Genomic DNA, 11,563 nt, shown 5'->3' on the forward strand with positions numbered 1-11,563 from the left:
CGCCAGGGACGACGGATTCTTTCATGTGAGGAAGCCTTCCAACTATCTTGCGGGAATGTCGTTTATTTACTCCAGTGCCCGTTCGTGTCTGAAACGGGGGTCGACTAAAGTCTTTATTCACCAATAAAACTTGAAATGATCTTCAACGTGTTGGTGAGACGTAAAACCAACCCAAAAAGGTCATACCACGAGTGTTTATATTAAATTGCATGTTGCGATCATGCGACACAGTTCTATGATACAGTTCTTATTGTTCATAACAAAAATAAAAAGTAGTAAAAAATACTTTATCTGTCAGAATGATATCAACCATTCGTCAGAATTTAAACAAGAAGCAAAGTAGGTGGCAAACCCTCGTTGTATGATTTATGTTTAAATACGTTTACATTTCTCTTTAATTTGTTTAAGTCAATAGGATATCAGCCAACACCAATGATTTATATACGGAAAAATTTATTGCTGTTTAAAAATAGGAAATTTTTTATAAACAGTTTAGGAATAATCTTAAGATCAGGTCATTGAAAACTAGAACATCTTTACCGATATTTCAAGGGTACCTTGAGGTGACATTATTACCGTACCCACGTTATATTATTGCTAGGCTGTTTAAAGTTATACGATAAGGACATGATTTTAAAGACACACATTTGCATGTTTGCTGTCCTTGAAATTGTTTATGTAATACGTTAGATATTGCACGTACTTTGTCTTATTTTATTCACATTTATTTTGAAATAACAGCAGATTGAAATACGTCCAAACTAAAAAAGTCTTTGAATGCAGACTACATGCCATCATTCCTTTTTTGTTTTATAATGCTCACACGGGATGTTCCCTGTCACTTGTTCTATGATTGCTCATTTAAATATGTGTTGAAACACTTTCGTAAATTGGACATTCATTAAAATACATGTCTGTTTCCATTCAGCTAAAAAGTCATACATACTTCAGTTACACCCGGGTTAATGCCAAATATTTGTTTGTTTGTTGGTAATAATAAGACCTTTTTGTATATATCTAATTAATCAAGTTAATCAATCTATCTATCAATCAATCGCACCATCCATGGACCTTAAAATTCTCTTCAATTTGTGATAGAACTTATAATGCATAATGCTAAAAAAACTTTTGAAAATGGCAAGTTTTCAAGTGCTTCAATTGCCTAAAAGTGAATCGGGAATCATTCATACTATATAACTGAACTATCCTTTATTGCGTTTCGGTGTAGTTTTCTTGCATGACCGTAACGCAAAGCGTTATTTAATTTTCAGCTATCGTACAGTCATTGTGTGTACAGTGAATACTCTATAAAATGTGCTAAAGTCTTTTTAAGAACAAATAAACATTTTCCGAAGCTATATGCCTTTCTTTAAAAAAAAGGAACGTACTGGTAGTGTTAAAAAACGAAAAAGATACAATATTCACCGAAAAAAAGAAATAGAATTTTTAGTGGTTCTGGTGCATGAATGGTTCTTTGCTCATTTTAGTACTGTCCATTAACAGTTTTTCGTTTTGGGGATTCATGGATTTTTATTTCAATCATTTAAAATTGTCATACTCAATTTGTACCACTCTCAGTGCAATTTAACAAATTAAAATAACAAAATGTATTACCAAATCTTTTTGATTGCATTCGTGCAATAGATAAACCATATTCCTTTTAAAAGAGACAGGTTCTATCAATCGTGTGCCAATCCTTCCATCATAGTTAAATTGACATCAACTGCCTTTTCAGTTATTCTCTCCAGCGCCTTTTGTAACCATATTTTACTTGCCTTGTACGTTTTCCTGATATTTATTAACGGTAAAAAAGGTATGAGGTTGTCAATTTCATTCAATTCTTCCATTTCATTGGATTCTTTTTCAATATGCTTCATACTTTCTTCTATTTCCGACAAACGTTCCGTAATGTTTGAAACCTCGGCATCTCTTCGAAGGGATATTTCATCCAGATTGAACTGTTGTTTGTAGAATTCCATTTCTTCCTTCAGAATCGTTACATCTGTATCTTTAATTCGAAGTGCAAATGCTGCACTTAAAGCAATTTTTGGAATTCTTTTTTCCAAAACATTTTTCATTTCATTGATTGTCGATATGGTCATAACTGTCAAACAAGATGTGATCGCCAAATGCTTTCCGTCACTTATATTTAAAGCATCGTGAATGAGATGCGTCTCAAATCTTTCAAAATCGTATGAACCTTTTTCATAACTGTCAATTACAAATATGTTATCTTCACATTCAAATTCTTCAAGATTCTTTTTGCAATCCTCATAAACTTTTTGTTTTAATATGCTCTCTAAATCTTTCTTTGGTTTTCCTTTGTTTTTCTTCTTTTTTATCTCATTTTCTACATCATCTTCAAACTTTGATCGAACAAAATAAAACTTCTTTCTTTTCTTTTTTATTTCTCTAGCAAGCCATATATCATTTTCGGAAAACCTCTTAGTACAAAATGTACTAACACGCTTGTCACCTCCTATCCATACACAATTTATCTGGAATGAATTTGCATAATAGATCAATTTCTTGACCTTATACTCAAACCATATTAAGGCATGCAGCTATAATGCTTTTATGAAGATTGTGTAATACATGCGTAACTAGACGCTAATAAGAAAAATATTATTATTAAAACTTTGTGATGCAATTGTCAAGCTCATTTCAACTTTTTGAAATTACATGTATCATTTTCTTGTTGAACTTCCATAAGTTAAAGGTCGATTGCCAAAACAGGGTTACGTATTTTATCATCTAAAGAGGGGACGAATGAATGACAGAAACTGTTTTTAACGTGCATCTGCTTTACTATTTTTTTTCTTATTAATTAGACGTTCACATTTTTTAGGCGCGCGTTGAGCCTATCAAGATAAACGCGACGATTATAATAAATGCTGAAATAAACGCTTCCGAAGACAGTGCTATGGGAAATTCAATGTCAGAAATTATTTAAGGTGAATGAATTCTTATTTGACGGAAAAGTAAGGCAAAAAGTAAAAAACATTCGTTCGGCTACATTAGGTTTCCTTTACCTCTTCCTGATGCGCGTTTAAATTGAAAATAATGCAACGCTTAGTTGATGATGTGGTGAATACAGGTGTGTTTAAATTTACCACTATTCGTAAAAGGATAAGCATACACGATAGTTGGTGTATTTAACAGCTTAAATGTTTGAAACAAATTCATTTTATTTTAAAGAAACTAGATAAAAAGAAAGAAGTTATGTCAGGGAAAACGGGGAGTTTTGCGTCGCTCAGTTAATCGAGTGTTTCTTTTCTGTTTTGGATTGGCCGGCGGTATACTAATTGGGATTTACTTATATCATGGAGGGCCCGATAGTGAAGTTTCTTGCAAAGTATATATTGAATTTATATAAATTAAAAATCATATCCTTTCTTTTGTTATTTTACGTGTATTTTTTCTCAATTTTATAATTATAATTTTACATAAACATTTAAAATGAATGATTTTTATTTCAAATCAGATTCAACATACTATTTTAATGACTTAATTTAAATATATATATATATATATTTAAAATATATTTGTGTTTGAAAGATTGCTTTCAAGAATAATGTTTAATACGTAGAGAATAATTCCAGAACCTCCCAGATTGGCTAGAGAACGGAGACAAAACTACAAAAACTTTACAAACGACCGTACCTTACGGACCAACCACTCCAAAGACTGACTGCATCAACTGTAATACAGAGTAAGATTCAGAAATACATTTGTTATATCCAAACAAAAATGTATATACATTTTTGGACCCGGGGTGATTATTTTAAATCGCAACAGTTGAAGAGACAATTTATCTGAAATCATTGTCTGTTATAATGTTGATTGTACAACTGTTGATGGTTTAAAATGCTAAGGATAAAATATTGATATGCCTATTTATATCAAACCGCCCCAATCTTATCATGAAGTCACGTAAATTATTTATCGTTCATACGAAGGAAATTTTTACACTGAAAGGTGTCATTGTATTATTTAAACTTAATTTGACTTTCACCTGTTTACTCACAATATACCCTTGGATGGGCATAATGAATAAATATGTTTAAACAGTAACACTTTTATAATAACTAGCGATAAATGTTCATCTATTTCGGATATACAATTGTAGTCTATTTGTTTATAATTTTAGTGAGATATGTTGAAATTATTTTTTTCTTAATATACCTTGTTTACATACACATTTTGAAAACTGTTTACACTGAGTGGTATATAAGTAATTTTAATATCCTTACTGCGCAATATATTTGCAAACCTTTAGTACAGAACGGAATGAAATATTTGTTTTTAAGTACGAAATACCAATCCCAAAATAGCGTGTAAAAATAAATTTATTCACGATATGAACAAATTGTAATATAACGAACAGCTCATTTTACATAACCCGGAAGTTTTGTTGACTTCATGGAAAATGTGTTTTTTTTAATTTATATTCGTTTCAAAAGTATACTTTAATGATAAAATAACAACAACAAAAACATTTAACGCTCACTTTCTTCAGGAAATGTTTTATCATCAGATATCATTTTAACTTTGCTCTAGCCACGTGTATGATAGCGTATTTATTTGATTTACCTTTAAAACTAATTACATAATGTAAAAAGCGAAATCGTACATCTGAAAACATTGATTCAAAAGTATTCAATCTTTTCAGTCTGCGAATTAAACGATATTGTCTGTGATCCTGACATTTTGATTCATAGCATCAATGATTCTTCGGTAAAATTCGTGATTCGCCGATAAAATTCGTGATTCCCCGGTAGAATTTGTGTATTTCCATTGATATTGATTCATTAATCGCTTCACGCCTATGCAAACCTTTTTATTCTTAAACTATCTGGAGGCCTGCTGCTTTAATTTATTGATATATCTTTAATTCGACGAATTATAAGTTGAATATTACCGTATAGTCGTGCGAATGCGACTTTCTATTTAAAGATCATGCAACACATTTTTTTTTCAGGGTTTATTTCAACTATGATGTTCAATTTAAAATTTGTCAATATTGTAAGTTCCAATAAGAATTATTTATAAAGATATTACCGAATTTAACATTTCATGTAAATAAAGGGAGGTAATTAGAAATTTATTATCTATAAATTCTAAGTCAAATTTTCCAATAAGAAATGAATGCATGTAATGTATTGATAAAATAAAATGTGCACAAATATATGCAGTACACATTTTACATATTCTTCGATGTTTGAAAATTGTTTTATTTGCATAATTATATACATATATTTTTTGCAAGTGTGGTATACACACAGTAACAATATCAATTACAAACCAAACATGATCTTTAAGAGATGCATTATGTCAGGCACGACCAACCGATAACATAGGGCTTCGTAACCAATCGTTTAAGATTGCTGACCTGACTTAGGACCATTGTCCCCTCTCTTCATTGGGTTCGAATGCCACCAGTTACCTCGTATTTTGTCATGTATGGTCGGTTGTTCTACTCGAGTGACTACAGGCAAATGGATACATAAGTTTAACCAATAAGACGTTGCCGTATGACCGGTGTTGATGGGACTCGAAACTCATCAAAACGCCTTCAAATTGTTTTATTTATAAAACTGACTCGCAAAGTGTGACCTTCCTCAAGCCAACTTTACTATTACAAAAAAATTAGAGCATGTGCAGTCATAATGTATGACAGTACCTGATTCTGCTAGCTGCTCATCATTCCGGTTGCGAAACTGCAATCCCTTCGAATAAAACGGTTTCAAATAATATGCCTGATATTTCTGTAACAAACTTTCATCTTTTCCAAGCTCCCCTCTTTTCAGAGATTAAATATCATATCATTAAATATCATCTTTAATATGACAATGAAGGAAATAAAGTTTTTCCAAAGTTTTGATTTTTGTTTTTATATGCCAAATGTACATATATGTAGCAATTGTTCCACACAATGTGCCCAGAAACTGTAGTAAATGTACATGGAATCAAAATGGCCGACCTTCGACGCTTAAATTTGTTTTGTCAAACTTATACGCTTTCGAATATTTCAAGCAGTCATTTGACGGCAGTTACAATTCTGTTAGTGTTATTTACTAATTCTTTGTTTTATTGAAACTGTGAAACTGAAACATCCGTTTTACATGAGAGCAACGAATACTATCAATAATTATTGGAAATAAAAATATGATTGTCGATTTAAGCACATATTCAAAATGGATAGTGCATTTAATTTTATTTTACATTTGATACAGTGAATAAAATGCATTTTTATTCATATTTATAGAAAGCACTTCACATATACTATTAATAATCAGCTACGAGAACCATTTTTCAACAACAGCGTTACCATGGAAATCGTAGATGAAGACAGTGCCCTGATAGATTACATGGAAAGGGCAGTTGATCAAAATAAAACACTTTTTACAAAGTATGTCACAGTTATATATCTCTATAGTGTCAATTCATTTGACAATATTTGCATTGTCTAATCTCGATACATCTTTTATTATTAGTAGTACAAATGTTTTTAGCTCATATGGGGAGTATTTCAAAATCACGCAATCCGACAAAGAAAAAATATATAAAGTGGTCCACTTCTACATGTAGAACCATTGAAATATTTATGCAATAATTTGGTGTGATTTATATAACAGAATATAACTATGCATTTTGCTTATTTGTATTTATTCTATTATTTGGACCCCATTCCGTTTACGTTATGAGCAATCAAAGATTACGTCATAGAGTATTCAATGTAATAAATTAATATGAAAGATAAAAAAGCAGGCTTGTTTAAAAAACAACTTTTTATGTTCTGAAAGCTATGTTCTAAAGCAATGCAGTCTTTTTCTAATGATATGACTTCATCAAAATTTGATAGTCAATCAAATAATTCAAACAGTATAATTTTTATGTCGGAATAATTGATCCTTCAGATTCACGGCAACATACTTTTCTGGGTTGGGATATTTCATCGAATCTATCAATAACGTTAGTGGAACCTTTGCAGTTGATCAATCATACTGGGAAATACGGACACAGACAGGACCAACAACAGTGGGTAAGATAATATATTTTGTAAGCTTTTTGTCGCTACATCTCTATATGTACAAAATAAAAGAAGTGATTTGATACGATAATTCAAGTTACTGCCAAAATCCAAATTAAAAGTTTGTCTTTTCCCAAAAAAGAAACCCGTAACAAAAAATTTCCCTTTAAAAAGTTAAATTTGATTTTTTTTTTCAAATACACAAAACCTAAAAAAATATTGTTTTTTTAGGCAAAAATTTAAAAGGGCCAAACATGGGGGAAAAAAATTCTTTGGATCAATTTTTCATATATTAATTTTAAAGACTTCCCCTTAAAATAACATATTTTTTAAATGTTCTTTTAAGTGCCCTTTAAAATTTAAAAATGATTTGTTTCTTTCTTTTCCCTTTCCCAAATTTTTTAAAAATTTAAAACAATTCAAAAAACTGCCCTGGGCCCCTTTGGGCCGCTGATTTTTTTTGTTTGGGTCGTGCTGGGGGGGTTGCTTTTCCCTTTGTTGACCCCAGTTTTACCATTTTTCATACTTTTCCCCGTTTTCCCAATTTCAGGTTTAAAGTTTTTTATACCAAAAAAGGGGAGTGGGGGCCAAATTAAACCCTTTATATTCCCTCTCCAGAAAAGAACAAAAAACTTTATAATGATTGTTTTTTGTCGATTTAATTGTATTGTATTGTGTTTTATTTTAAATTGTATTGTGTGACTGTACTTCATTGTACTGAACAGATAACAGATCCACCATCGAGTTAGACATGAAGGACACCCTTTTAGATATTGTCTGTTTTTTTATCTAAACAAACCCACATATTGTGATGAGACAATTTATGTATCCTCTATAACAAAAGATATGTAACCATACTTTTAACTCGTACTTATAACGCGTGTAGACAAATTTATTCATAATTATCTAAATAGTTTGGACATCGTGTGCATCATTGGTACTGTTAAACATCATAAAATTTCTAAACATTGAATAGTACAGAACTGAACTCTATTGGACGAGTGCACAGCTGTCATAACTATTATATCCGACGAGGCGCTTAGCCGAGTTCAATATAGAAATTGTAGATGTGTACAAACTGCAATTGAAATTAGATTACATTATAGATTTGATATGGAATTATTAGACACTGAAAACAGTTTGTGTATGTTTTTAAATGTTTTGATTTATACAAAGGCGGTATACCAATAAATATATAGTAATAATACAATAGTTATTTACAAAATATATCAATTATCAATGTAATCATGATGTACATGTAACAAGTCTATTACAAAGTTATTCATTATCATAACATATCTAATATATAATATACACGATACAGTCAGAGGATATGGTTATCGTGAATACAGTATACTGTCTTCTTTATTAAAACTTTTGAAAACAGATATCGATTACTTTTAATTATCAACACATTTTCAGATTCAAGTAATTCTCTAACTTATTGCATTAGGTATCCTCCAAAATAGTTTTTCATATGCGTTTGTCCAAAATATAAGTACAGAAGACATTCGAATAAAAAAGGAAATTCATCGTCAAGAGTGTTACATAGTGTACATTTTCTTTGATCGAATAAGGCTTATGACATCTATCTGCTTTTTACTTCAAGATAGTTGGCTGACATTAACAGTTTTGTTAATGCGTTTTCAAACTCCTTTATTTTAGCAATGTCTTAATATGACTGATATCTAAAACACGAAAATGCTTGTAGTCTTTATGTCCTGTTATAATTTTTTTTCTGATTGAGTGCTCATTTTTATTCAGACTTTAAGAGACTTTTCTTTAGGTATCTATACGTTATTGTGTTATATTTTTTGTATATTCGCATTGTGATATTTTAATCCAAAATCTTATCATACACGAATTATACATATTAGCCTATTTTCAATTCATCTTAACTAAATTCCCCGTAGGCAAAACGAGGGTTTGAGGTACTCATAAAAGGTGTTCACAATATTGTAAAGTTTTCTTTTTATACTATTTCTATATGTTGTTCATGTTGTTTTCTAAACTTTTGATAGGCAAGAACAATTATATTTAGGTGATCCTAAATCGATTGCAACACGTGAAATTGCATTTTCGGTACAAAATGTTCCAGTAAACCTCATAAGTATGTATATTTATTTTTGTACAAATGTATTTCTACATAATAAACGGTTAAATACTTGAGCATAGAATATTTTATGGTGTTTTGTTCCTTAGGCGTTTTGTTCTTGAGGGCAAATGTCTCAATTCAAATATCATAAAACTTATTAAATCCTTTCTAGACAAAGCTAACTGCCATGTTTTGCAAAAAGTATTGCTTTTATTGTACAATTTCACATATTTAGTATCTACATTCAAGTCATAAGTGTAAATCTGTTATACTTGTTCAAAGACAGAATAACATGTATATTGTACGTAAATAGCTTCTTCACAAATTATCAGTTGAAATGACCCGTGTATCTCTTCTGCGATTAAGCAGCTCATTTATATAGTTTTATCAAATATTTAGGTAACTCATTTATCTACTGGGCAAAAAACAGAATCATCTCAAAACGTTTCAAAAATGGTAATATGTTGAGAATGGATGAATAATCTACCGTACCTAGAGCATGTTGCTAGGAATTATTTTACAACACCTTAGAAGAAAGGAAAGACTAAAATATCAACTGTTAATGAAATTGAATTGTCAGCGAGTTAACTCTACCACGCATAGTGACATTTTTTCCATGAATGGCATAAGAGTAGTCTCCCTTACACAAAGTATAGAGTAAATTCACCATAAGATCAGCTCATTCGATATAGTGATAGGCAATACTATTTTATGCAACAGTGCTTGAAAGAATAAGTTGTTTTTTACAATTTTCAATTTGTCAATGTGAAAACGTTCTTTTACAGTATGACTTCTATTCTCCTTTTACATAGTATATGTATACAGATTTATAGACATTTTTGAAATAAAAATTGCTATCTTTTGTCTTGCTAGTATAAATACAAATGTTAAAAATATAAAGACACTAAGCTTTAGAGAGGAAGAAAGATAAAAGGTTTTACAACGTTTCCTTCTCACTGACACTTATTAGTGAAAGTATAAAAAGAACAAACGAATCAGCAAGTTTGCGAATAAGGCGACGAAGGACCAGATAACATAAAAGTGTTGGGTTATAATTAAAAAACAACAACAACAACAACAACAAAAAAAAAACAACATTTTTCTTGGTTCTGATTTATCTGCAGTACTAGTCATGCTATAAAAACTATTATTTTGTCCATGACTTTTCACATTTTTCGTACTTGTATGACAAAACATTGTCATTATTAAATAAGCAATGGTTTGCGCCTCAAAATTTTCTTATGCATGTCTTTTGTTTTTTTTACTATAATATAGTAAGTTATTCGTGCATAATATTATCCCTGTTTTAGACATTGTTTAAATAATGTATCTGAAATATTTGAATCATTGAAAATCATACCACATATATTTGCTAATTGAAAATGAAGTTGCAGCCAGAATTGTTTAATCAATTGAAAGTTTTTGGCTAACTTTGACTCTGACTTTGGCAAAACGGACAATCTTCATATAATTTAGTAAGCTTAATTTTTTCAGCAAGTGATTTGGTCCCAGTATTTTATGGTTAATCCTTAATTGTTATATATATATTCTTTGGATCTCAACTCGTATCATATATTGAATTCCTTAAACAAATTCGCTTTTGTAATATCTCATAATTCATCTCGCCATTTTAGTAAAGAAATTTTAGTAAAGAATTAGAAAAATGCCCTACATACTGCATTACTTTATAGACTGATCTTCACCCTTTTGTATCCTTTATTATAAGTCCGAACCGTTGCGGAATATGTGTATTGTTACTAAGTTTCTTTGGCAATTTTCGAATATAATTTACTTGAAGAAATTCATTTACACTTTAATTTTAACATACCTCTTTACTCTAAAATGTTGCTTTTTAAAAATCTGTCTTGGGTGACGGGTTTTCTTACAATTTGCGTTATTATAAGTTCGTTTAACAGAGTACTGACAGGATATACGGGCATATAAAGCCTTTCTGACATAAATATAACTCTCGTCCAACGCCTCGAATAATAGTGATCTCATCCAAGCCATAATATTCCGTGAATCCCGCCAGCATCTTGTATAACTTAAAGCTTTTTGCTTTCAACGCCTGGCCCGCCAAAGCCCGGAAAATTATATTTTATATTAAAAGATAAGGTAACGTTTTTAGAAAAAGTGTCATAAGCAGAGGAAATGTAAATGTGAACTTTTCATATAACGGTCATTTTTTTCAATTATTCTTTAATTTTTATATTGCGGTGGATAAATATCTCTCGCAACGACTTTACAGCTTAACTGGAGGAGAAAGACCTCAGATGTTCCTGCGGTCAAATTTGTTTAAGCGCTTACGGACACCTGAGTAAAACAACCGACGTTAATCAATTAAAATCTAGATAGCTTGTTTACATGAACTACATGAAAAGGGCAAGTTGTTTGAAGTAATCGAACTTTTCCCCCAGCCATGGATTTTTTTTTTT

The 11,563-nt window shown here is 30.6% G+C and overlaps 2 protein-coding genes across 2 annotated transcripts; one reads left to right on the forward strand and one right to left on the reverse strand.

Annotated features, from left to right (window-relative positions):
* Nucleotides 1-1,679: 1,679 nt before the first annotated feature.
* Nucleotides 1,680-2,691, reverse strand: LOC132740362 (interferon-gamma-inducible GTPase 10-like). Its single transcript, XM_060728244.1, has 2 exons — nucleotides 2,683-2,691; nucleotides 1,680-2,498 (listed from the first exon to the last, which is right to left on the reverse strand). Exons 1-2 carry the CDS (start codon nucleotides 2,689-2,691, stop codon nucleotides 1,680-1,682), a joined length of 828 nt encoding a protein of 275 aa, XP_060584227.1.
* An 82-nt stretch (nucleotides 2,692-2,773) lies between these two features.
* On the forward strand, nucleotides 2,774-7,045 carry LOC132740363 (uncharacterized; the record flags this gene model as incomplete). The annotated part of the gene is made up of 5 exons (XM_060728245.1): nucleotides 2,774-2,785; nucleotides 3,206-3,355; nucleotides 3,603-3,712; nucleotides 6,269-6,412; nucleotides 6,921-7,045. Coding segments are annotated over exons 1-5 (541 nt in total), but the record flags the coding sequence as incomplete, so codon positions are not given.
* Nucleotides 7,046-11,563: the final 4,518 nt, after the last annotated feature.

The sequence above is a fragment of the Ruditapes philippinarum genome, unplaced genomic scaffold (assembly GCF_026571515.1).
Source record: "Ruditapes philippinarum isolate M1 unplaced genomic scaffold, ASM2657151v2 ctg11754_1_1_1_1, whole genome shotgun sequence".
Lineage (NCBI taxonomy): Eukaryota > Metazoa > Mollusca > Bivalvia > Venerida > Veneridae > Ruditapes > Ruditapes philippinarum.